The sequence below is a fragment of the Telmatherina bonti genome, assembly GCF_933228915.1.
Source record: "Telmatherina bonti genome assembly, chromosome: 21".
In the NCBI taxonomy this organism is placed as follows: Eukaryota; Metazoa; Chordata; class Actinopteri; order Atheriniformes; family Telmatherinidae; genus Telmatherina; species Telmatherina bonti.
In genome coordinates, this window is record NC_136630.1 from 20,252,314 (window position 1) to 20,278,688 (window position 26,375).

Genomic DNA, 26,375 nt, shown 5'->3' on the forward strand with positions numbered 1-26,375 from the left:
ATCTCTTGCCTGTTCAATGAACAACTCTCGCGAGAGAATACGTAAATAGCAGGTTTTGACCACACCGCTTGGAGCAGCGTAATTTATGCATGAGGTAAGGATTGTTTCTAATGTCACTGTTAAATACAAATGAACAAATTCTTCTTTAAGACCTACAAATTCAATATCTACTTAATAGTATGGAGATGTGAACTACACACTACCAGAAAGAGCAAGTCTGCTCAGTCTTAGAGCACAGATATATTTCTTTCAATTGATTTTGAGCATGTTTATTAAATGAACTCTTAATCTGATTTTTTTTTTTTTTTTTTTATAGGGGGGTGGTAATCAAGAAATATCAAGCAAAACTAACATTGCCTGTGTCAAGACAAAACCAGTTATACAATCCATGACACAACTCAATGGAAAATGTTTTAAGGTAGATAGAATTTATTCCTTATTTTACATCGGCTATACAGTTAATGTGGACAGATGAGTGGAGCACAGTTCTGTGATGCATCAAAGCAGCATCACCTGAACACATACCGTTACAACACCTATAAATAGCCACTGTTGTCATGAGGCATTTCTTTGAACAATGGCATTGCATAAAACAACGATGACCTTTGCTTTTGTTCAGATGTGGTGAAAAATAAAATTCTGCTTTGCCATCAATCATGGTACAGTAGGACAAGAGGTGGACTTTATAGCTCATCCACAAAGGGTGTTTGTGTGAGGTTGCCACTGGCTGCCATGGTCTTCTTGCCAGTCACAAATTTCTTGGCAGCCTGGAGATGAAAAGAAAAGAATAAATAAAACACAATTAAATGTCTGTCTGGTATCACAACTGAGCACTGATGAAACCAAAAGGTCTTACATTAGCAACATCAGTCAAGGAGACATTGTCAATGTTTTTAGAGATTTCTTCAGGGGAGTGGTAGGATCCACTAGCCAGTGCTTGGGTTCCCATGGCCTCTAACAAACCCTCAGAAGTTTCCAATGACATCAGGAACTGACTCTTAAGTTGGGCCCTGCAGATAAAAATAGCAAACAATAACTTTAAGAGGATGATAAAGTTGATCTTGTTACCCTCAGTACCAACTGAACTAGTAGCTTGAATAGGACAAAGTCTAATAAGTTTATAACAAATCAGACACTCTGCAGAAAAGAACTAAAAACAACAAGCAGCATTACTATCATTATCAACTAGTGGGAAGGAGGAAATTTGAATTTCATGGTAATGTTACACTTTACAGCATATATGTTGCAACTTAATTGTTCTACAGGCAGCCGCACACGATGTCAGACAGAAGGAAATAAACTGAATCTAGACAGCAAAATGCTGCTAACAATTTATAAAAGGAAACAACTTCCTTCTTGTTGAGTGTTTACTTTATGCAGACCTTGCTACTCCTAATCACATACATAATGTAGAGATGAGCCATTTTCATGTGTCTGAATTTATTCTCACACTGAAGTCTTAAACTGCCTCTCAACAAGAATTATATTTGTACAAACTTTAATTTAGATATTCGTTAGCAGTGGTACAGTCAATTTCACTGGTGTTTTCTTTTAAGACAGACATATGATTTTAATTCCAAATCATCTCATATGGCTTTCATAGATTAATTTGAGTGTTTACACTGGCTTTTAAGATTTTATACTGCTTTAAAAAAATAGAAAAGTGTTGCTTTAATTATAAAGAAATCAAAGTTAAACTAAAAGAGTGACTTTGATATTGTTTGTTAATTGCAACGTCTGTGCAGCATGTGGCATAAAAACCACAGCCGAGCTGACAGTGGGACGAGTCAGGCGGAGTCTTTATAGAAAGTTTCACACTAGCTTATAAAATATGTTCCTGCAGTAAACAAAGCAGACCTAATTATTAAAACCAAAAATCTTGCATTTGACTGTAAATAAACAATGCTTAGTTTCTGAATGTATTGGCGTTTCTTACTTGGCTCGAGTGAGATCAACAGCTGTGACTCCACCATCAGCAACAGCCTTCACCTGAGCAAGAGCAGCCTTGATCACCTGAGGAAACAAAGTAAACAGTAGTCATCACTGTGGCACTCTTAGATTCTCTGTGTAATTTATAAAAAAATAAAATAAAAAGAGAAATCCTGATTATTTTGCTGAGCAGGTTTGTGTGACAACTACATCATACTTACATCACCAGTTCCTGCAACCTGGGAGATGGTGTAGACCCCAAACAGACCAGAGTCAGAGTAGCTTGCATTGAAAGTGCTGACCTTCAACACAACAAAAAATAAAATGTTGTGATATTTGCCTTTGATATTTGTAGACATATAAACTTTTAAATAGAATAGCACAAACTGAATGCAACTCACATCAAAAGGTTCAGCAGTTGCCTTAGCAACACCCTGAACCAGTTTGCTGGAGCTCCTGGATCCCCTCTTGACATGTGGACCAGCTCCCAGTAAATGCTGCAGCACACTGAAGGCCAGAGCTTCACTGGTGCCTGCTGCTGCGGACTCACAAACCACAGCTGAGTGCACCAGGCTGGTGATACTGGGCAGACGGATCTCACCTGGGTACAGAGATGAGGAGATCTGCTGGGTTATTTGGTATCTTGGGGTTGTAGAACACGGCATTTCATCTGCAGGGAACTTTTTTATCTAAAGGATTGCATGAAGTCAATGGGTTTTTTTTGGTTTGTTTCCCTCACCTCCACGATACTGAGCCTTAGCCCCCGTTGTTCCAGCTCCACTGCGGATGTTGAGGAATTGCTCCCCCACCTGCTTCAGCACATCATGGTTAACACCTGCAAGAAGAGTTATCATCATCAGTTGTCATCATAATCATAACTGACCATTTAATTGTTGAGCATAAACCTGAATATGTTGCTTAGATGTTTATGTCCATTTGCACAATCATGACACAACATTGTAGGTGACGGACACAGCAGGAAACAGAAGGGAGGCTACCTTTCATGCATTTTATCTCAGAACACTGTCGGTGTACCATTTCCTGGTACATTGATTACGACTGATGAGCACAGTAGACTTGTTATTAACTTTGCAAAACGGCCACAATGTTTATCGGTTTTTCAGAACCCTCTAGTGAATCTATATAAACAAAAAGCGACCACTAACAAGTCCAGCGACTTTTCTGGTGATAGTGGAGACTTTTGGTGAATAACATGAAAGCAAGTATCGTTTACTCTCCAGTGAGCTGCTTTGTAAGCCCCTCTCCGTCCAGAAAAACACTTTGGAGACTTAGATCGCAGAGCAGGAGGTGATCACCTCTGCTGCACGACCAGACTGAAGTTTGCAGTGATTGATCCCACTTTGGTTTTTTCTCATATACTACTGTCTATTACCGAAGAATGTGGATGAAATATTTAAAAAGTTAAAAGTACTGGAACACGTTGTAGACTTATTTAGAAAACAGCTGTAGCTGTTAAAGTATTTAAAACCAAAACCTCACTTGCCCAGAGATATTTTCTGTTTCATCTATTAAAATACATTAAAATAAAAGAAAATGTAGCTTTTTGGTCGCCCGAAGACTGCTGGGATAGGCGTCAGCTTCCCCGCGACCCTTCATTGGACTAAGCGGTTAGGATAATGAATGAATGAATGAATGAATGAATGAGATATGTTGTGAGAACTACATTTTAAATTGGCCCCCTGGGGACAAAAAAAAAGTTTTTTTTTTTAATGAATTGAAATCTTACCAAGTCCAACAAGTGCCATTCTAGCGCTTGTGAAATTGTTTTGGACAAACTGGTGCAGCTGGAATAAAAACAAAAAGTAAAGCATAAAACATTTTAAATAAGTTATTAAAAATACTAAAGTTATGTTCGTAAAGTGAAAAGAAATACATACATGTTCTGACTGGATGTTGCCAATCATGTGGTTTGGGCAGTAAAGAGAATTACACAGGGCGTTCTTGTAGGCTGCTTCATGTAGACCCTCAACGACACCTGGAAAAGAGAGAAGGAGAGAGACTTAACTGGGAACAAGAACACAGTCGTTGCAAAGAAAAGACTTTGTCATTTTTGTTTGTGCGCGTTTGCTTGAACTTCCTGCAGCCAGCTGTTAATGCCGATAATAAACAGTAGGATATTTACTTTGCGCACAAGCAAGAAAAAAATTAAATAGAATGGAAACACACTGAACATGGTCTTTTATGGCCTGATGATAAATATGAATCATAAAGAGAAACTCAATTTAAATGATCTTAGTTTAGCTTCAGACAGACAGACAAGCATGTTTGCAGCATTTTGTCTCATCCTGACAATATAATGCTTTCATTTAGTCTACTACTCTGCTAAAGGAGAATAAGATTATCTCCTGTGGCACATAAGATGGGATACGAGAGTACTTTAATCATAACTTAATTTTCAATGGATTTATGTTGTAGTTGATTTTTTAAAAAGAAAGACCCACCTATCTGGGGGCTGTGTGTAGCCTGTGCCTTGTCCAGCTTTACTCTCGGCGTGAGGTCTGACACCTCCCATGGGCGAAACTCTGGGGCTGTTGTCACATTGATCAAAAACTCCATCACTGTGTCCCTACAGACCAAAAAATTACAACGGAAAGGGGGGGGGGGGGGGGGGGGGGGGTTGTTGAGGAATTGACTTGTGTAAAGAGCCGGAAACATACTTCCCACAGACTTTTCATGTCATAAATTAAAATGAAGTACAGCACCCTGTAAGATCAGTCATATTTCTTTCTCTGAATACTAATATTAAAAAAATGTCTATTTCTAGCAACATGAACAAGGACACACTCACATGTCATCTCTCAAGCAGTCGACGGTGTAGACCATATTCTCTCTGGATGAAGTCACGCTGCACATTAACATGCAGATTAAAATACAGAACACTCTTTACAAAATGAAACTTTTTTTTATTATTATTATTTCTTTTCTTTTTTTTTCTTGTGTGTGGAGGATTACTGACCTCAGGCTGCCACCCACTGCCTCAACACCACGACATATCTTGAATGCTGATGCTCCTTTAGTTGTCTGGAAAGATAAATATGTAAATCAATATCAGGTACACATTGATGCTCCAAGTAATTATTCTCTTAAATAAACACAGTATGTGTATAATAATCTGATCTGGAAGACTTCAATAAATAAAAAAATAAAAAATAAAAAAACTTCATTATTCTCTAAATAATAATCTGAACATGAATGAAAATGTAACTTTATTGACTGCTACAGCTTAAAAGGAATAAAGTTAATGAGGACAATGCTGATTTTAATAGAGGACAGTATTTCTTACCAAGTTGGACGCCAGCCTGAGGAGATGGGTGACCCCCTGGTTTTCAGGGGTTTCATAACGACAACCAGCCCTGACAAAGACCCCAATTTTGGATGCTGGGGAATAATTTTCCAGTGAGGCAATCACCAGCCCACTGGGCAGTTTGGATATCTGGATGGAAGGACATGTAGTTATCCTTTAGTTTGATCACTGCTATTAAGTAAAAGTGATCTGCTTCACTACATTCAGCTTTAACTTGAAAGGCACATCTAAGATAATCTGGATATACAGTTAAGTGATTTAACAAAGAAGATCATAAGCAGGTAAACAGAACAAACTTAAAACACAGAGAAAACACTATCCAGCAGGGGGAGAGAGGGTCTCAAGCCCAAAATGACATTATCTGGATCTGTCTAGCTTCAGGGCAGCTACTCAGGACATTCCCCAACCTACATGGACATCCTGGTAGGAGTGGGCAGCCCCAGGAGAGAGCTTGAGACCGGCCAGCGGCTGGTCAAGGGACTGGCCTTTTCTGGCAGCCGCATAGAAACGTCTCTGTGGAGAAGAAAGACACGTCAACAACCACTGACCTGTACATCCTGAGGCTGAAACCCAGTGACTTCCACCTTACGGGCAGCCTGGGCTGCATAAAGCCTTGTCTGGAAAAACAGAGAACATGGGAAGGCAGGACATTACAACTAATGTGTTGCTGACTTCTTGGTCAATGTAAGGACAGTGTGTGAAGTCAGACTCCTTAAAATTGGCATGAGTTTGAGTGTGGTCTCTAAATAAGCTAAAAGAGTTGTGACCAGAATGTGTGACAGTCTGCACAATGTAGCAGGGAGACACATCTAAGCAGAATGAAATTAAATGTTACAATTTTGGGGACATGACATAAATTAATAAAAAACTTTATAGTTTCTGTCACATCAGTGTTAAATATGCAACGTTCTCTTAATGAACACTGTAGCCTGCCTCAAATTGGCCACTCGTAATTGTAACCAAAAAGATACATACAACACCCATCTGTGTTGAATCTGAAACCCAGTGTGTAAGCCACCTTTTCATTCACACATGAGCCGACCATAAGTGATAACAAGAAAGGGAGCAGTATATCTCTTAAACTTAGCAGAAAATGTTTGGTGGTGAAAAGAGACTTCATTTTGAAAGGCAACCCTGATTTGTCAGATGAAAGGGATTCTCATTTTAAACTTTAAATGCAGCATCATACAAATGTATGCATATAATGTAAACGCATATGGACTGATGTAAATGATGTAAATATTAATAAAAAATAAAATACAGACTTAATGCATTACTAAAACATCAAAACGACCATATTTTGCTCCAGATTTACATACAATGTGGAAGCTTTGAGCATCAGTAAGTTGTAAATGGGTTTTTGCATTGTGTATGCACATGGACGTTCATTAAAAAAAAAAAAAAAAAAAAAAAAAACTACAATTTTAACAGCATCTTTGTGTATCTTAAAATTATGCCTGAACTGGTTTCGGATAGATATCCAATATAAGACAGCCTAGTAATGAGATCTGTCCCGGTGGTTTCAAATGAACGCATTTATGTAGCTTGTTTATCTTTTAAACCAGCATGTATGAGAAGATTGAGTGTTTTAATCGTAAAATATCTAAGATTCCTTAACAGCTTGGGATTAGTTTCAAGTGGTCCTAGCTTGGACAATATATCTAGCAGACAGTTATGCAATAACATTTATGAAGAGGTAAGCTAGCCAAACAAGCTTCGAATTATTGCTAAATCAAGTAAACACCCAACTAGCCACTAAATTTATCTGATAATCTGGTTAGTGAACTTGGTTTGATCATTGAACAGTGTTGAATGATTTATATGTATGTGGTTCATGATGTAAAGTTTGCAGGTAGTTCAGCTCAGGTTAAGCGCCTTTAGCTTTAGCTTCCTCCTTTCACATCACTCACAGACATGATACTTTACTGTTTTTTTTCCCAACGACAGACAATAAATTAAAGGGTTTAATCTACGTGTTGTTTTTGTAAATACGTTCCGACAAATAAACATAATAAAAATGTAAACTGAGCTCTCACCGATAGCTGACTGATGCCCCGGATCGCCTTCATCTCCCCTCTCTCCTTCAGCCAGGACAACGAACCAATATGGCTGGCTTGAAAGTGCCCTACCCAGAATGCACTGCGTCGTCTTCTTCTTTCGTCTCACAGCAACACGGCCAAGCAAAGCGCGCGCCCTCGTTTGCCAACAAGATGAATGTTGTGTGACAAAAAAAATGACTTTTTACTTTAACTGAGAGCTGTTGTTTTGTAACGTCACACAACATTTATGCGATGCAGAGGGAAAAATTGGCAAAGAAGAACAACCGAAATGCTTGCAAATATACCGTAAAGCTACTCAAAACAGTGTTTAATAAATAAATTATAGACAATATCAAACTGGTGTGTTGCTGCTTAAAAAAGAAAAACAATAGTCTTCAATTTAAAATATGTAAAGTTTATCCAGTAAATAACATAACTGTCAGATTATGATTTAGTCTGTGTTGTAACCAAAAAGATGCATACAACACCCATCTGTGTTGAATCTGAAACCCAGTGTGTAAGCCACCTTTTCCACTCACACATGAGCCGACCAGAAGTGATAACAAGAAATGGCCAAATGGAGCAGTATATCTCTTAAACTTAGCGGAAAATGTTTGGTGGTGAAAAGAGACTTCATTTTGAAAGGCAACCCTGATTTGTCAGATGAAAGTGATTTACATTTTTATTATTTATTATTTTACTCTTGAAGTTTATTATTATTAGGTTTAATAATAGTCATGTTAAACTTGCCAAAAAAAAAGGGGGCAAAAAACATGAACTGAAATGAACATGAACTGTGTTTTTCTCACAAGTTCATCATTCTGTTGTTTTTTATTTGTTTACTTATTGTGTTTTTTATTACATTTTTTTCTTTGCCAAAAAAAAAAAAAAAATCAGTTGTTTTTCACGTCATTGTAATAATTTCCCATAACTATTTTCTGTCCATGTTGTAAAACATTTTTCCTATTGGGCCATTCAGTTTCATTTGGTCATTTCTTTCCCTACATTTTTGCATACTTTGAGACACTTTGCATTTACTTTGCAATCATTTGTGTTATCCTTTAAAGTTTTCATGTAACTTTTTGTTTCTCTTAATGACAGTTTCTATGTCTGGTTTTATATTATTGCAGGTTTTTTGGGGGGGGGGGTTTGTCATCATTGCGATCACTTTAGATTTATACTTGAAAAACTTGAACGCCTTTACAACCATTCTAGCAGTGTTATTGTTATTGATGTTTCTGCCTCACTTCGCTTTATATCTTTCTGCTACATTTTTGTTTTTGTGAGCGTTTAACATATCTCAGTTTTTATTTCCTTATATATCTACTTTGGGTCCTTTGACTGTTCGTAATATAATTATCTGGGATAGCTTAGGAGCCAACAGCCATCCAATGCAAAAGATTTCATCAAGCATATTTTTCATTCAGCCAAGATCAGCCAGTACCTATAATGACAGTTTGTCACATTTAATTTGTCGTGCACATTACAGTTCAGATCCTATGTCCTTGAACACGCTTAAACATTTTATTTAAAATAACCCCTGAACAAAATTCTATTTTTTTTAATTCTGTTGTTTTAAGAATTTAAAAATGATATAATAATGTCTTAAATACAAACAATGGCTTCTTTTGTTTTCCTCAATTGAGTTCTTTTGTAAGTTGTTGCAATGTCAGCCACTGTGTACTGTAAGACATATTGTGAGTTGAAATAAAGCATTAAAAATAAAAATAAAAAATTTAAAATAAATAAATAAATAAAAACTCGTTTCCTTTCGTTTGCGCGGATATGATCAGTGCGCATGTGCAGTATCACAACCACGTGGGGTGAACGTTTGAAGTCGTCGCATGCGGGAGAGCTCACTGTGTCTGTAACGATATTAAACTAATTTATTAAATAAAATATTAGGCCTTTTGTTGCCCTTTAATATCCACTTAAAATAAAATAGTCCTCCGTGAAGCATTTCGCCGAGAGGGCCGGACTACGAGAAAAAAGAAGCCACAATGGTGAGTGTTTTAGCGAATTAACGAGCTAACAGACTCGCTAACTTAGCAAGCATGGGAACTATAAGGAGCATAGCCCGTACGCTCAAGATTTTGTCTTTATTTAACGTCTACGTGGATTTTAAGCAGTGTTAATGACTTTATTTTGTATGTTTGTCACGATCAGTCTGAAGCCCAAGTAAACCCAAAGGCCTACCCGCTGGCCGATGCGACTCTGACCAAAACTATCCTGGACCTGGTGCAGCAAGCATCCAACTACAAACAGCTGAGAAAGGGGGCTAACGAAGGTGAAAAACTTGTCTTATTATTTTGTGTGAAGGAACTGAACATGACGGTCCACTTATTTTGGATGTAATGGATCATCAAAAACTAAGAAGTGGTTATTTCATCTACAAGGAGCGTTATTTTGTGCTATTCCTGTGGTAGGTAGTAGGTTATATTCAAAGGTCTTCAGAGGAAAAATGAAACTTAAGAGGTTTAAAGTCGATCAAATAAAAACCTGCTTGCATTGGGGAAACATACTGTAATCACCAAAGAAAGTATGGTTTGTTTTTTTGTAAATCTGGCTCTATATTTTGTATAGGCAGTACTAGATGCAGTTTAAAATAAGTATTTTCTAAAAATCTACAATAAACAGGTGAGTTAAAATGTTTAGATGATACTCTTGACATCTTGTTATGCATGTTTGTAAATCTACCATAAATAAAGTAACCAAAAGGAGAAGTTTCTTTCTTTTTATGGTCAGCTAATTGTCAGGATGTTTACCATACTCTATTCTTTTCCAGCTACCAAAACCCTGAATAGAGGCATAGCCGAGTTTATCGTCATGGCTGCTGATGCTGAACCTCTGGAAATCATCCTTCACTTGCCACTGCTCTGCGAGGACAAGAATGTCCCATATGTGTTTGTCCGATCCAAGCAGGCGCTGGGCCGAGCCTGCGGGGTGTCACGTCCTGTCATTGCTACCTCAGTTACAATAAAGGAGGGGTCTCAGCTTAAGCCACAGATTCAGTCTGTGCAAATGGCTATTGAGAGACTGCTAGTCTAATATTTTTGTTGCACTCTGACAAAATCTCGAATGGGTGAATGGATTCCAGATTTGGCAATTGTTTTATGTTTGACTTTGAAATAAGCATGAGGAAAGAGATTTTTCTTTTTTAAGGATTTTGGTTTCATTTCTGTGTATCATTGTGCAGAACCATCACCTGCTTATGAATAAACTCATTTTTTAAATAAGACTGTGTTTTTGGTCAATAATTTTAGTTTGTATAAATTATAAGCAATATTGTAATGAGGCACAGACATGTAATGCATCCACACCTCAGGAAGGTACCAGGTACCTGCTGTATGCTACGAAAAACCAGAGGGCACTTTTCTTAATATATTCTGTTCATTTAAATTTGATTAGAGACTTCATTGAGGTTTTTCTCGCTGACCCAGTATTCACATGGACATACTTAGGATAATGCTACGGCCTTAGGAAATACTTATGACGCTGCACCCTTATGTAGAAAAGAAGTTAAATAAGTGAAAGCAGGAATATAAGCAGTGAGGGGCAAACTGCAGTAAGTATATCGGAAATAAAAGACATTGTCCTATAATGTATAAACTAACAGCTGTCCTGCAGACCTGATTAATGCAATTTTAACAAAGTAAGTCTTGCTCTGCTTCCTGAAATATATTGACCTGTTGTCCAGAGAACACGCTCTGTTCTGAAGCCTTGTTTAAAAAGGAAAAACATACCCCAACAGTGAAATGTATCAAATTTAAGAGGACAAGTGCACATGATCATTTAGAAACAGGCAACTTTGTTTTGAATTGGCAACTGAACATCTGATTTTAATTTCCCCCCAAAGCGAAATCTTATCTGAGTTATTTCTCTTTATCTCCTATCTTTCTGTCTGTGTCCTGTACATCAGTCTCACTCACTATAGCAAAGGGTAAAAGAAAACACATTAACAATATATAAATGACTACAACTCCATGTCTCAGTATTCTCTTCATTTATAAAGATGTTTATGATTGGCTGCAGGTAAATCTACTCACAGTCCAGATTTTTGAAGTATCTCCATTTTTCTTTTTTTAAAAGTTCTATTTGTGTGAAAGTGTCATCCTTTGTGATTCATTTGTTAGAATTGGATAAAAAAAAATTTAAAAAAGTGTTTTTGTAATAAAGCCCCGGGGAGAACTCATATTTTAAATGTGGCATTTCCTACTCTTGTTCATGGCCTTGAGAGCAATGAAATAAAATAAAAATAAAAAAGTTGCTGAACGTTATTGGGCAAACTTTGCAAAAGGTTTGCCCAATAATGAAGAAATAAAAAAAGTGTCCACAGTGCAAACTTAAACTTTGCATGGTGGCCACATTTATCAAAGTTTATTATAATAAACTAAAAAAAAAAAAATCACTTATGTTTCTCTCATTTCTATAAAAATATAAGTATTTAACTTTTCTGGAACCTTGAAAGTTGTGGATCGAACTGGTATCGACTCAACACAGGAGTGTGTCACATTGATACTTTTATGTAAAAAGCATTTTGGGGGATTCTTTTCACTGTTGTGAGACATGCCCTAAATCCGCTTTTCTTGCCAAGATAATGCCATTATTAATGTTATGGTGTGACTAATAACTTTATTGTTTTTGTCTCACGAACTTCAAAAACCAATGGCTTTTGCATTAACATATCAATACTGACCGCCCTGTAAATATTTTTGATATTAGGATTGACTTTACACTTTATTTACTTGGTATCGGTCGACACCAAGATCTCGCACTTCTCCATTATTTTTAATCATAGTTTCTGCGCATGACAATGTTGTTCGTCACATGACACAAAATGGCTACATTATTGCATTTCATAAACTTGGTTTGTTAAAAACAAACAAACAAAAAAAACAAAAACGTTTTTCCTGAATAATTTAATCAAACATCCTTTCTCCTCCTGCTTTTGGAAGCGAACTATGTAACTTCTGGTGAATATTTGTTTTTAAGTAACAAAGTAAAAACCGGAGGTACAAATTGTTGCGATTTTTAAATTTTACTTTAATTTTCCGTGGTACATTGAATGCGACAATAAATGTGCTCTGGAGAGAACTTTTTCCTGATCAATACACTTTCCAGAAAGTTTAACAAACTTTTTTTTGCTTGTCTTGAACGCCACTCAGACCCCTCGGACTGCGGAGTGTGTTTCGACCTTTGTACCAAACACACCAGTGTACTCGTCTGACTTAAAGGATCAGGAGACATGGCCGAGCCTCCTGTCATCATATGGGAGCATGAAGTACGACATCTGCTTCACTACAGAGACCTCATCCCCCGTCTTGAAGACGCGTTGGGAAAATTCTCCAGACGGGACAGTGCTGAGGTGATCCAACCTGTGCGCACCGCTGTCCACCTGCAGAAACACAACGGGTAAACCTGCGTCGTGCTTCTAAAAACATTGTTCTAACTCTGACGGACCGCTGCTCTCTGACACTCTCTGGCTTTTCAGTTTCATGGGTTTAATGCCTACATATATGGAGAACGATGGGGTCCTGTCCACAAAGTTTGTGTGCTTCTATAAGAGGGAGGATGGTTCCAGTTTGCCAGCTGTTCAAGCCACAATGGTGCTGCTGGATCCAGAGTTTGGGAATGTTAAGGCTGTGAGTTGAACTGATGCATGCACCAATGATTTTGTCGCACGTTAACTGTAAGTTGGCTTCAGACAGAGCTGCACTGGTCAAACATGCAGACCCATTTCAGTCCAGAATCGATATGTTTCCAACTTGCAGGTCATGGGTGGAGAGGTCATCACAGCCATGAGGACAGCTGCTGTGTCAGCCATCTCTGCTAAGGCATTTCTACTGTCAACGTTTTCTTTTCCATATTTTCCTATAAAATGTTGGTTTCTTTGATCTTGCACTATTTTTTTTAAACTTATTACTATGGTCTGTCTTTGTGTACAATGCAGCTGCTGATGAATCCTGGTGCAGAAGTTCTGGCCATCCTGGGGACCGGTACGCAGGCCCTGAGTCATTATAATGTCTTCACTGAAATTTTTTCATTTAAGGAGGTATATTTGCACATATAACGGATGAGGCTTTATGTTAAATGTGACTGATTTTAATAAGTACTGGTAAATACTATCTACTGGACCCGCAATGTACTGGCGACCTGTTCAGGGTGTACCCTGCCTCTCGCCTGAAAACTGCTGGGATAGGCTCCAGCTTCCCAGCAACCCTTAATTCGGATAATGAATTAATGAATAAACACAATCTACATCTAATAGACGTAATGGTTTAATTCTCGCTGGACTAAATTTGTGTTTTTCATCGGATTTCCCAAATGTTTTGTGAAACTAGTTCCACCTTCAGATTTAAGAGTTTGCAAGTTGTCAATAAATACTGCTCAGTTTTATCTTTTACTTATGACTGAAGCTTATTTTTTAATTTGTGTTTCTATAGTCACTGATAGATTTCATAGTGTGACTCGTGTAAATGTGCATCAGTACTGCATGTAAAAATTTCCCATCCTGTGTCATACATAACTCTAAGCTGATAAACTGCGTTTTACCACAGGTGCGGGTGTGGAGCCGCACCAGACAGGGAGTAGAGAGGTTTCTCCAGTCAGCCGGAGGACCTGTAAAAGGATGCAGCTCGGTGGAGGAGGCGGTGAGCGGAGCAGATGTAATAGTGACAGTAACTGGGTCCACTGAGCCTGTTCTCCATGGTCAGTGGGTGAAACAAGGAGCCCATGTGGCAGGTAGGAAAAACTAAATTAAGATAGACTTATATTTTTCAGATTAGTGTCATGCAGAAGGTAATCAGAGAGACAATAGGTTGTTTAAAGGGACCGTTTCACTGGTTCTGTTCTTGTGGAGCAGCTGTGGGAGCCTGCAGGCCAGACTGGCGGGAGCTGGACAACGTGCTGATGAAGGAAGCCGTGGTGTATGCGGACAGCAGGGAGGGGGCGATGACAGAGTCTGGTGACGTCATTCTCTCTGAGGTCAGTCTCTCTCATTTCCACCAGACTGGAAGACAGCACTGCAGGTTACATATGCCTAACACGCCTTATGCAGGATACATTAAAATTTATGAACGCATATCCCTGATTTTCAGGTCGAGGTGTTTGCAGAGCTTGGTGATGTCATCAATGGGACGAAAGCAGCTTACAGAAACAAGACAACTGTGTTCAAATCCCTTGGTAAGCCCTGTAGTCCACATTTGGCATTATGTTTATTTTTCTATCTTAATGCTCAAGATGTTCAGTCACTGACTTTTTTTTTAAAAAAAAATCTGTTTACATCGACAGGGATGGGAGTTGAAGATGCTGTATCTGCCAAACTGGTGTTTGACCAATGGACAGCAAAAGGCAGCAAATTATGAAGCAGACGTATTGATTCCTGATAGATTTAAATGAATATAATGTTAAGTAAGAATCTACATTTCAGCCCAAAGAGTTATTTTACCACCCAATAAACCAGCTAACATGTATCTGGCCAGAAAAGTGAAAATGGTTATTTTAATAAAATACAGTCAAATAACAAAATGATATTTAGGTTAGTCATTCTTGATATTAATCAGTTTGCTCGTCATGTCTTTAATGTTTTTATAAATAAACATTGGACAGATAAGAGTTGCTGGAAATTAAACTATTAAGTGTTAATTCAATTTGTTTGTCTTCATGTAAAAAAAAAAACAATTCAGTACAACTGAACATTTTCAATTAATTTATTTGCTTAAAAAAAAAAAAAAAAAAAATCCAGATGTTACTATATGAAAATGAAACCACATTTGGTAAGAAAGTAAATCCAAGTGTTTTCTAACTTTGTGCCATTGAAACACTGAAAATATTGAGAATAGATTTAGTGGTTCTTCAAAGCACACTTGAAAATTGATCATTACTCCTTTAAAAATCAAACGCATCAGTCCTGTGTACTGATGAACTTCATGTTGTACAACAAACGCATTAAAAAAATACTTGGAATCTTCCAATACTACAACAATGGCTCATACTTTTTATGAAACCGTGATAATAAATGGGGTCAAAATAAACGTTACACACCTTCATGCCAACATCATCATCATATACGGAACATAAAGCCTTCATCGTCAGAACATTTTCCAAAAATGTGAAAAGTAGATGTTATGGGATAAATTCAAGCAACCACAGCGTTGGCTGCTTTGTACCTTCTTATGTCAGTAAAATACTGGGTTCAAGTCACAAAGCGAGGCTGATGGATTCCTGTGGAAAACCTTTATGAGCAAGACAGCTAACTAAGAAATATAAAGCAGACGGCTTTAAATCCTGCTCGCTGCACTTGGCTAATTATACCGTTTCAATTCCCAGTTCAACTCCTATTAGTGCTGAAAGGATTAAACTAAGTATTTATAACTGCATAATGATACCCTTTACAGGCTGAAATAATAGAAAGGGTGCAAAAACAACTTTTTAATGCTAACACAAGGATGTGACCACTGTCTTTGTTGTAGCATCATCTCGATCTAGTGAGATGAAACGTAAAACAAAACAGTCCTTCAATTGGAGTTAACAAGAAACTACAAAAAAAAGGAAAAGAATATTAATAACCATTTAAGTAAAACGTAGTCAAGGCAGCAGGAATCTTTTAGTGTTTCAGGTTAAAGGTGCAGCTCAGGACCTCTGTCTTCTATAGTTTTATCACTGGTAACTGCAGAACAAATTTATGCTCAAGTTGTGTTTCTTTATCATGTCTGGGAAAAATTTGTGTTTTTTTTGTCTTTTTTTTCTTAAATAAAATCTTCCCTCTTACTCTTTAATTAACCCCAGACCCCAAATCAAATTTCCCACTTTCACACTACAAGGCTTTAAAAAAAAAAAAAAAAAAAAAAAAAAAAAAAAACCCACTTCATTACAGTTGCTCTGAAAGGACAGAAAAGATCGAGCATCCAGAAGCGAATCTGAAAGAAAACTTAAAAACAGCTTGAATCTGTAAAGTCCTTTCAGATGAAACTCTGATTTAACACAGATTCTACACAAGAAAAGACACAGGGTGACAAAATACTTTTGGGAACTCAGCCAGCATCTCTTCCACACCGAGTGGCCAAGTTCTTACTGTAACTACTCCCTGTGGGCTTCCATTACAGCAATGTGCACTTCCTTTTCCTCTTCTTGACGGGTGGGGGGCACAGGACTGCCCTGATGGCTTCATCAAACACTGTCTTAAGGCCACGCTGCGTCAAAGCTGAACACTCCAGGTATTTCACTGCACCTGAATATGTAAAAATACAGAAAAAATAAACCAAAAAATGAGCTAACCAGCTGGTATGTTACATAGTATTTACAGTTCACTTAATAAAAAACAAAAATACTCTTTAACATAAACAGAAAAATGTGGACTTCATATGGCACATAAAAAACAAGTTAGCAGAACAGTGTTTCTGAAATTTATAGGTGTATCAATTTTTTTAAACTCCAAAAACATTTTGAGTTTATAATTCTTAATTTCCATTTCTATTACAATTACAATTATCACACAGTGCAAGTTAAAATGGATGTGTAAGGGTTCTTATTTCAATTAATTTAGGCTCTTGGATGACCAAACTATTGCATGGCTGAAGAACTTAACATTCCTTACTATACATATAAGCTGATAGACATGTCTTGCATTAACACTGCACCTGACTGAAATTATATATGTTGTAAATACAAACTCTCTGCAGCAAAACTCAAAATGATAAATTACAACCTCAGAACAATGACACAGCCCCGTCAGACCCAGTACGTAACTACAGAAACATTTTAGAACTAACTTATTTCTTTCGCCATGGCCAAGCCCTGAGGATAGATGATGGGAGAGAGTTTCTTCTCTTTGAGCTTTTCGATAGTGTCTTTGTCGTCTCTCAGGTCCAACTTGGTGCCAACCAGGATTATAGGCGTGTTGGGGCAGTGGTGTCTCACCTCTGGGTACCACTGCAGAGTAAGGATAGAACTTGTCACTCGTAGAGGTAACGGTATAAAAGCAGTGCTACGTTCTTGGCTGCATGATGACTTCAAGCTCAGACATTAATATCTCAACTACAACTTTTTAAACATCTGTTGTGACAAATTTTCATTTTAATTGATAAATTAATTTTAGCATATTTAGGGTCATGTGACAATTAGAAAGACATTCCCCCCTCCCCAAAAACATGAATTTAAAGTGAAGAAAAAAAGCGTAGTTATTGTTTTTAACCGCCCTTGTCTCATTTAGTGATAGGCTGATCTGAACGGTTAACCAAACCGAGAAAAAAGGCAGGCTGTTCTCACCTTGGCACGAACGTTTTCAAAGGAAGCTGGACTGACAAGCGAAAAGCAAATCAGGAACACATCCTAAGAGGGAAAATGATAAAACAATAAATAAATTTAAAAAAAATATCAATCAACCGTGCCATTACTATGGACAACTTCTTGTGTAAATTATTCAACTCTATGATGCTTAGAATAACCCCACAGAATACATAACTCACTACAGATTCACTAATCCAGACAAATCTGGACCGGTCTTGTGGGTTGAATACAGACTGACTCTTGCTTTCAGTTCTCTGCTTGTCTCAATCACAGAGCACAGATTGTTATGAAGACAAAGAAGGCAAACATGAGCTGCATTTCACTTCCTTCAGCCCTCCTCCAGACATTGTATAGGTACTATAGATACGAAGCTCTACTTTGCTGAGAACGAGACTGTCTTCAGCATTAGAACCAAGAGAATACCTCCAAGTCAGTGCTGGTAAAGTGAAGACAGTGTTCATGCCAACATTGTTTTAGACAAATCTGCACAGGACACTGGACAGAGCTGGCAGTTTTTTTTGGTTTTTTTTTTAATCAATGGGGTGTGTGTGTAAGCATGTCAAGTGTATATACATACTGTCTGTGGGTAAGATAGTGGCCTGAGCCTGTCATAGTCCTCCTGTCCTGCTGTGTCCCAAAGCCCAAGGTTTACAGGTTTCCCATCCACCATAACATTTGCAGAGTAGTTGTCAAAGCTGCAGGCAGGAGGAAAAACATTAAGTGAGGAATTCAAATTAATTTTGTCTGACTTATTTTTATGTTGCTTAATTTTTAAGATATTACAGAGATACACTTCAAGTCTATCACATCTTCTGGCATCATTTAGTTTGAGCAAAGCTGCTCATAAGGAGTCTGTGGATGACTTACACTGTGGGGATGTACTCTCCAGGGAAGGCATTGGTAGTGTAGCTGATGAGCAGGCATGTTTTACCCACAGCCCTGGCAGGAAAAAGAAGGGAATTATGACAACTAAAGTCTTTATTTCAACTTTCTGTATACTGACAATACTTTCTCATGTAAACTACAAAAGAGACAACAAATTCAAATAAATGTGATCAGTGATGAGACCTGAAAGGATGTCTATATATTTTAAAAGGAGGGTGGGGGGTATTAAAATAGCTGACAAATGTCACGTAGTCATCACTATTTTTGTGCCATCTGCATACTTGTAGTGCCTTTGTTTACTTTGGATTAATGACAGCCACTACTAATCCCAAGAAGTTTAATGTGATATGAGCATCTATTGACATAAATATAAATATCCTGGATTTAGCTGCAGAGCCAAGACCACAATATCACTGTGGGCACACTTTGCTTTCAAGATTGAAATGGCTTGTGATTCACATAATTTTTTGTTAAAAGATTTCAGATTTGATATCTGCTTACATTTAATTGAAGATCTAACCCCAACAAAGCTGCCATGCACTTTATACACACACATTTAAACTTTTCTTTCTTTTTTTTTTTTTTTTAAATCAAATCAATAAGTAGATGCTAAAGAAATTAACACAGGTAATATGAGGGCAACAAACCCAAAAAATTGCGAATCAATTAAAAAGTGATTTTTCCAGTAATACAAAAATCACTAAAGGAAAAGACCCCGCTCCTAATCAGTCATCAATTTAACTTTTGGAGTATGTATGATGGTAAAAAAAAAAAAAAAGTTAGTATATGGGAGAGACTAAATAAAGTTGTTTTAATATGAGGCAATAGTGACTTTTGAGACCGTAAGACGACAAAATGTTATTCAAGTCAATTAATGATGAAACACGAGAAGCTAATCAGCCAATTTCCCAACAAAGATGCCAGAGGTCATAAAGCCTTGAAATTTTAAACAACTACTCGTCAGCACTGTAACCTGCGTCATGTGTGATAAATGCCATGCTGTGACCCTTTCAGTCTCAGCAAACCGAGTCATGAAGATAAATCTGTGACCCAGCTGGACCGACAGCAGGCACAACAACAGCTGTCGCTCTGCTGGCATGTCGTTTGAGGCTTGTTAGCAGCTAGCCAACTGTTGCTAATTGGGTCAGCAAAAACAACTATGTTAACATTAATTCCTTACAACCCGGGTTGAACTGTAATATTAAGCAGGTTAGATGGAAACTTATACAAGAAAAAAAAATCCCCTGAACTTACCCGTCCCCCACTACCACACACTTAATGGCCTGCATCGGACGGCTCGGTCTCAGTTAGCTTGCGCAGCTAACAGCAGCTAAAATGAACAGGTCCCGGTGTGTTCCTGAAAAGTACCGAGAAACTGAACAAACAGGTCTAAAACTTTACAAAGTCGTTGCGGGAATAACCAGACTCGCCCTTCCTGGTCAGCGACAACACCCTGGTGAAACTCCAAAGTTGTAAACCATTCAGGCAACACCCAGAAAAAAAGAAAAGAAAAGAAAAAAAAAAAGTCCGGAGGCAAGATTGAGGGAAAAAACGCCCACAGTTGGGAAGCCGAGATCCTTGCAGGTCACATCCGGTCAAAACGCGGCACCTGCTGGCCATTACCTGCAGGTGTACTCAGGTGCCACACAGCAATGATTACAGTCTGCCAACATGTGGTTAACAAAGAGCATGTGGTTTGTGAATATGACAATAATAGTTATTTCATAGAAAAAATATAGTTGTAAAAACAGTACATAACAGAAAAATATTTGAACCTAAATTCAGATGCTTAAGAACATTAATTCATTTTCCACCAATATGATGAAGAACAACTTAACATTTTCAAGATAGGACAGATTGAGGGACCTTTTTTTAAAAAAATAAATAAATAAAATAAAATAAAATAAAATTATATATATATAAATTAAAAAGCTGAGTTTTTAAAGATACTTAGATCTATTTTCACAGATTTTATTTTCTAAGTTTTCTGTTAAAAAAAAACAAAAAACAAAAACAAAAAAAAAAAAAAACCAGGATTCAAAGTAATAAAACTCCAAGAAGAGGATGATTTCCCTTACTTGTACAGTTTAAAGAAATTTCTGCTGACAAGCAAGATTTTTACTTCATGTATCCATTCATGACAATTCAGAGGTTTTTTTTCCTTTAGTCTCTTAGATAAGTGGCAATTTCAGGCGAGAAAGATATGAGCTTTGAAATGCTGTGAATTCTTATGAAGCACCACCCCTGCACAACCTTAAGTGAAACACAGTTGGAGAAGTAGTTGTGTAAGAACCATGCATATTTCACCAAATTAATGACAAATAATAAATGAGGTGGAGAAACAGCAATGCACATTATTTAGAAAAAAAGACAACAACCAGATAGTATATGAGGATAAAGTAATTTTACATAAATTTGATCATTGCACCATCATTGTATATTTGGGCATACCCAGAAATTATTCAGCTATCTTACAGTTCTGACAGGAAGCGCTATGCAAAATGAATATTTATTGTTTTCTTGGTTTTTAAAAAGGTAACTTAAGTGCTTCTGTAGCAATTTCTCAATAAAATTAACAGTAATCTATGCTGGTACACCTAATTAAATTATTTTCTTTTCATTAGTCCACACATCTGTACCTGTTTTTCAACACTGGAACAGCAGAGGGAAGTATTGTACATGCAAACAGTTCAATGTACAAAATAGCCGATCTTTAATTGAAAACTTTCATTCATTCATTTTGAATGCATGTACCGCTCTCAGTGTCTCTCCACTCTTCATGTCTGTTTTCATGCTGGTAAGGTGAATTTAGGATCAAACAATCATTAATGGGATAAACATCAATATGGTGGGGTGGTGGTAAAAGCCGGAGGGAATTAATGAAACCATTGCCAGTACAACAGAGAGGCTGTAAAACAGTATGTGATAAATAGCCTGGATGAGAAATCATCCCTCAGTATCAATACACCAGAAGATAAGAACCGGTCATGTCAGATGATATAAAATGTAGTTTTATTTGGCTGCATTTGTCAGGGTGTTGCAGTGGTGAGGACCCAAATGCAGGCTCAACAGACAGGAGGAACACATGAATAATTTTTAATCAGAACTTAATGACTTTCAGAGAACACAACTCCAGAACCATAACGGAAACATGGCAAGACATGACATTATCTGATCAATAAACCAGCAAGGAAAAACTGAAACCAAAGGGGTATAAATACACTGAGGACAACAAGAACAGGTGAAGTCAAAGCAGGTGAATAAATAACAGGAAGCAGAAAATAGAATACACAAGGGAAAATTACAAAATAAGACAAGAGCTTTAACAGAGTAACAAAACTCATCGACCTGACAGCACAATAAGTCCTGCTTTAAATTATGACTGATTTATGTTGGGTAAAGGACACTTCTTTAGAAATTCAAAACACCTTCCTGCTAGTCTGTGAATTAAGAACCACACTGAGTCTTCCACACTATCATCAAAGCTCAGTCAGCATCCCAGCTGACAGCATCCCAATGAGATCCATGTTCAGCATGAAAATAAAAAAAAAAAAAACTGCTTGTACTGATCATACAGGTGTTTAACTTTAGTAATTTTCTGTCATGATGTGTGTTTTGTATCTTTGGTTCTGGCTTCCTGTATTAGTTTATAGTCTTCCCTGTTTAGTTCAGTTGTGTCTTGCTTCTTGTTTAGCCTTTTTTCCTGTTAATTAGATTCACCTGGTCTCGTTAGTTTTATCTATTTTACCTAAAATACTGTTTCTCAGTATTTATACACTTTGTTCCCCATTGCTTGTCCATTGTGTGCGCATGTGTTTAGTCCTGTCCTCCTGTGTCTGCGTACCCTCAGTTTTGCTTTTTGGGATTAAATGTCTAGATTGTGCATTTCTGGCTCCTATTCCTGCATTTGACTCCTCACCTCCTCCTGACAATTTTAGTAAAACACATCCAAGTTTTAAATTCTTCTAATACCCTTCAGTAATTACTATAATAAAACGATTTTCTATAGTTGAAAATTTAAATTTCCAAATATTTCACTAAGTTCCCAAAAAAGATTAATTATAGCATCAAATTTAAGTTTCGTGTGTGCTGGTATTATTTTCAGCTCACTAAGCAATTGCATGTGACAGCAGTTTGTTTAGAGATTATTTGAATCTCTGATAAATTGATTTGGATGCTGTTTGTGCTTAGGTCATATCAGTTCCTCTCTTTCCATCCTGCTGCTGGTCATGTTTAAATTCCCATCAAGAAACATGTTTTCTAAAAAATCTCATGACAAAAAATTGAATGACATTTTCCCTTAAAACATCTCATTGCTTTCATGCTGTGCTGGAATAGTTTATTTCCCCCTCTTTTGTGTATTATATACATTTGCTCAAAACTGGATGTGATTGGTGTGTGTGCTCTGAATGAGATCTTGTAGGAGCAGATGAAGTTTTATCTCACTCATCTGAAAGTGTTAGTGTGTTAATCTGTCAGTGTTAAAGTGTTTTCTTCCAGTGAAATCCAAACCTTTATAGATATAGCACATAAAACACCCTTGTGTTCCACTGAACATAAATTCAGTATATATAGATCTACAAAGAAATTCAACACATAATTAGAGATTCTGCGCTCCAGGTGACATTAAAATATAACTACCATACACTTAAATAAATGAAAAGATACTTTAACAGCTGCCTCTTGAAGACTTTTTGCACTGCAGCTTCTGTGCAAAGAGAGTTTTTAACAACCCAGAGCTGCAAGTAAAATGAATTTAGTTAGTAAGTCTTTGCCATTCAGACACTCAACCCTCCTGTAACAACTAGTGCATTTATAGCTCCCTTCAAACACCAGTTCAGTGACTCATTTCATCATATCTTTATGTTCGATCGTTATTTTTCCAATAAGCAGTAAGATTCAACAGCCCCTGTTATGGAGCAATTATTTGCATGGGCCGTCAGTTAATACCCGGATCTGCATTACATGGAAAGTTTCCAATCCAAAAATAATAAAGGAAAAAGTCAACATTTTAAAATGGAATAAATGCTAAACGAGCTCGAAAAGCAGATGACGATACCCGGCTGAGACTTTGACATTTGTGCTGCTGTTATCATCCAGCATAATCGGTGTGTGTCTATGTGCAGCATTAGCAGATAACCAGTTCAGCAACGAACAATTTAGCAGCTCAAACAGTGACAAGTGATGGACTGTGCAAGAGTTTATCTGTAAAAAGGAGCCCAATCAGGCAAATGTGAAAGTTTGATCTGATAACAGGCTTTCATAACTGAAACATCTTACATCAAAACTTTAAGATCTCCACATCCTGAAATTCAAATTCTCATCTGGACCATTGCACCCATTTACCTCTGCACACTCAAAAATAGAGGTACCAGCTTGTACCTAAAAAGGTACAAATGCTTGTCGCTGGGGGTGTACTCTTTTGAGAGACATTTCTGTACCCTTCAGTTCTGGTCTATTTTATACCTTATCAAGTTCAACCTTACCTTATCAAGTTATGTTTTTTTATGTTTTCACAGCATTAGGCCTGGTCCATGCAATTTAGCAATATTATCTTATCTTTAATCTAGAAATAATCTTCAAAAACTCAAAATACTGACACCAGCCATACACTTAGTTTGCAGCATCTGACCTTCGTTGTCTGGTGTAGGAAATGACTGTTAAGTAGTACTACTGTCATCACTCAACTCTGCTCTAGTTTGTGACATTACAGCCATTAACATTACATTTTTCAATGCTGCAGGTACCCTTATGGTCGAAATGGTACAAATTTGTGCTTTATGTCACTTTGAACCCTTTTTCGTACTCTGAAGGTGTGCTTCTGGTCTCTTAAAGACCAGTATTGTACTTTTGAGAGAACATTTCTTTAAAATGTACCTATAGGTACAGAAATGTCCTTATCTTGTACCTCTGTTTTTGAGAGTGTGTACACAGAGCAAATGCACAACAAGACATGCTATATTCTGATAATAAATCTGTACAACACAGAGTTCCAGCTTCAGAAATGAATTCCTTTTCATGCTTTGATAGCTGTGAACTGCCTCTAGCTGATGTTGTAACAGCAGGATTTAATTTACATTCATTTCCAGGTTGTTTTCAGACTGTGCAGCTTATTTATTAGCCAGAGGCAGCAGATGGGGAGCGCCCTAAAAGTAAGCTGCACTGTTCAAGAAGTTCTCTCACTGCACAATTTACGACCTGCAGGATATAAATAGCTTCAGTAACAAGACAAAGGGGACTTCCACCCAGCTATTTGTGTCCACTCCCTTTTATTAATAGTTATATTTTTCTAATAACAGTGATAATCTATTACTCCTTTTTTTTGTTTAACCAAGAATGAATCACACAGTGATGTGGAGGGTGGAATAGAAAGTTTCCTCTCGGTCAAGCAGCAGGAAAACTCAGACATTTTACTCTCAGCTGGAATGATGTCCCACATTTTTTTGTCTTCTTTACTCTGCATGTGTGTGTTTCTTTTTCTCCAGTTTCTCTTCCGACCTTTACCGACACCGCCTGCTTCATTCTCTCAACAGGAAATGTGTCACATTACTTTTGTGTTTGCACTAGCAGGAATGTGTGGGGGGGACTTTTCAAGAGATTCAGGCGGTCCTCAGATGCTCACCAGCCTCAACTGCAAATGATATGACCTCTGGAGTCCAGATTTCCTAACTTTAAAATGGTATTACATCTTATAGTGGCAATATCATAGTTCATTTGTTGACAATCATTGAAAATGATCAACACAAATACAAGAGATGATACTTTAGTGGATTAGAAAACTGCTATAAATTTGAAGTCCAAAATGTCACTTTATGCCAAACAGAATAATGACCGATGCAAACGACTCAAACTGTGTTGAGCTTTCTGGCTCAACCTCATTATAACCATATGGGTCATGAGGCAGGCTGCTGTAGACCTGCAGCAGAGAGAGGGTCATTTCAGTGTTAAGGGAAGCAAAACTTCAAGGCAAAAATTGTTTTTGGATGAGCCTCTTTTGGATTGAATATAAAAGTTTGACCGTCACACTAATGAGGCAACAAGCACGAATCTTCGTCATGGAAATGCCTGGAAAATAACATGCTGCCAGGGAAATGTGGTGTGAGTGTAAAACATCTCTTTCTGCTGTTTCTAAAAAGCAAACATGATGAGAGACTAAAGTTTATGGGTCAAAAGTTAATCACAAGATGGTCATAAACTGTTACTTTTGGTGATTATTTGTGTTTCAAATAGATGCAGAATGTTAATGATCCATCCTTAGTTTTGTCCCACAAGTAATTTCAGTTTGTCATCAGCAGCGTCATGTTTCGTTTATTTGAATGAATTGTATCATGGCGAAAGCTTTTTCTGGACTCCACCCTTCTGTTTCCACCGATTTGGACACTGGAAATGCGCCCCTTCCTGGATTAATCCACATGCTTAACACAGGATGATTCCCAAAACTTACAGCCTTCCCGGTCATGCCACAAAAGCCTGCATTGCTGCCAGAAACAGGGGTGAAAGAGATGATGAAGATGTCTTGTTTCCTATTAACTAACTTTCTAAGTTTCTCCTTCAAGCTGCATGAAGTCAGCTGTGGTGTGTGCCTGCAGGCTGGCCTCTGAGGCGGCGTGGAGCAGAACTTTACTGAAGCATGTTGAAAAGCATTGGAAGTAGTGTTTGTTTATGCCTGGAGCTTTGGAGGAGCAAAACAAGTTCAACCATTAATTTTCTATTTTCGGAAATTTCCTTAATCAGTATGTGTCGTCACCAGTTTAAAGTAGATACAAAAAAAAGGGGGAAAAGGCATTTAAAGCTACTCTTTTAGTATTTAATTTAATGATTAAAGTCTTTTTAGCTTGTAGACATACAGAGGGATCCACATTTTATTCCTGTTATTTAATCTCAAATTTGTATTGATGGGAAGCATCTGT

At 37.4% G+C, this 26,375-nt stretch overlaps 4 protein-coding genes across 7 annotated transcripts; 2 read left to right on the plus strand and 2 right to left on the minus strand.

Annotated features, from left to right (window-relative positions):
* Nucleotides 1-406: 406 nt before the first annotated feature.
* On the minus strand, nt 407-7,374 carry uqcrc2b (ubiquinol-cytochrome c reductase core protein 2b). Of its 2 annotated transcripts, none has more exons than XM_079260454.1 (14): nt 7,291-7,374; nt 5,803-5,871; nt 5,234-5,383; nt 4,907-4,971; nt 4,739-4,795; nt 4,392-4,516; nt 3,828-3,925; nt 3,677-3,734; nt 2,669-2,764; nt 2,331-2,530; nt 2,151-2,231; nt 1,937-2,013; nt 857-1,010; nt 407-767 (listed from the first exon to the last, which is right to left on the minus strand). In XM_079260454.1, exons 1-14 carry the CDS (start codon nt 7,321-7,323, stop codon nt 684-686), a joined length of 1,347 nt encoding a protein of 448 aa, XP_079116580.1. In that variant the 5' UTR covers nt 7,324-7,374; the 3' UTR covers nt 407-683. The 2 variants fall into 2 exon arrangements, with proteins under 2 accessions (XP_079116580.1, XP_079116579.1); XM_079260453.1 differs by lacking the exon at nt 5,803-5,871 and adding an exon at nt 5,666-5,767 and having other exon boundaries at nt 7,291-7,373.
* A 1,744-nt stretch (nt 7,375-9,118) lies between these two features.
* Nucleotides 9,119-10,531, plus strand: LOC306772013 (NHP2-like protein 1). Its single transcript, XM_079261387.1, has 3 exons — nt 9,119-9,296; nt 9,460-9,580; nt 10,079-10,531. Exons 1-3 carry the CDS (start codon nt 9,294-9,296, stop codon nt 10,339-10,341), a joined length of 387 nt encoding a protein of 128 aa, XP_079117513.1. The 5' UTR covers nt 9,119-9,293; the 3' UTR covers nt 10,342-10,531.
* Nucleotides 10,532-12,136: 1,605 nt separating this feature from the next.
* Nucleotides 12,137-14,935, plus strand: crym (crystallin, mu). 3 transcript variants are annotated; one of them, XM_079260880.1, is made up of 9 exons: nt 12,137-12,266; nt 12,459-12,705; nt 12,785-12,935; nt 13,065-13,127; nt 13,244-13,345; nt 13,851-14,034; nt 14,156-14,277; nt 14,391-14,475; nt 14,584-14,935. In XM_079260880.1, exons 2-9 carry the CDS (start codon nt 12,539-12,541, stop codon nt 14,655-14,657), a joined length of 948 nt encoding a protein of 315 aa, XP_079117006.1. In that variant the 5' UTR covers nt 12,137-12,266; nt 12,459-12,538; the 3' UTR covers nt 14,658-14,935. The 3 variants fall into 3 exon arrangements, with proteins under 3 accessions (XP_079117006.1, XP_079117007.1, XP_079117005.1); XM_079260881.1 differs by having other exon boundaries at nt 12,144-12,305; XM_079260879.1 differs by having other exon boundaries at nt 12,144-12,705.
* Nucleotides 14,936-14,988: 53 nt separating this feature from the next.
* Nucleotides 14,989-20,013, minus strand: rac1a (Rac family small GTPase 1a). Its single transcript, XM_079260882.1, has 6 exons — nt 19,720-20,013; nt 18,448-18,519; nt 18,158-18,275; nt 17,560-17,622; nt 17,064-17,223; nt 14,989-16,522 (listed from the first exon to the last, which is right to left on the minus strand). The coding sequence occupies exons 1-6, from the start codon at nt 19,752-19,754 to the stop codon at nt 16,392-16,394; spliced, it is 579 nt and encodes a 192-aa protein (XP_079117008.1). The 5' UTR covers nt 19,755-20,013; the 3' UTR covers nt 14,989-16,391.
* Nucleotides 20,014-26,375: the final 6,362 nt, after the last annotated feature.

Bases quoted from the DNA above. Each gene is read 5' to 3' on its own strand.
- uqcrc2b (XM_079260453.1), bottom strand. From the start codon at position 7,323: ATGAAGGCGATCCGGGGCATCAGTCAGCTATCG. The intron at 5,768-7,290 runs GTGAGAGCTCAG...TCTTCTCCACAG, and splicing joins GGGGCATCAGTCAGCTATCG to AGACGTTTCTATGCGGCTGC. The intron at 1,011-1,936 runs GTAAGAAACGCC...TTTTATCTGCAG, and splicing joins GTTGATCTCACTCGAGCCAA to GGCCCAACTTAAGAGTCAGT.
- LOC306772013 (XM_079261387.1), top strand. The intron at 9,581-10,078 runs GTGAAAAACTTG...ATTCTTTTCCAG, and splicing joins GAGAAAGGGGGCTAACGAAG to CTACCAAAACCCTGAATAGA.
- crym (XM_079260880.1), top strand. From the start codon at position 12,539: ATGGCCGAGCCTCCTGTCATCATATGGGAGCATGAAGTACGACATCTG. The intron at 13,346-13,850 runs GTATATTTGCAC...GTTTTACCACAG, and splicing joins AAATTTTTTCATTTAAGGAG to GTGCGGGTGTGGAGCCGCAC. The intron at 14,278-14,390 runs GTCAGTCTCTCT...CCTGATTTTCAG, and splicing joins GTGACGTCATTCTCTCTGAG to GTCGAGGTGTTTGCAGAGCT.
- rac1a (XM_079260882.1), bottom strand. From the start codon at position 19,754: ATGCAGGCCATTAAGTGTGTGGTAGTGGGGGACGG. The intron at 17,224-17,559 runs GTGAGAACAGCC...CTTACTCTGCAG, and splicing joins TTGAAAACGTTCGTGCCAAG to TGGTACCCAGAGGTGAGACA. The intron at 16,523-17,063 runs GTTAGTTCTAAA...TTACATATTCAG, and splicing joins GGCCATGGCGAAAGAAATAA to GTGCAGTGAAATACCTGGAG.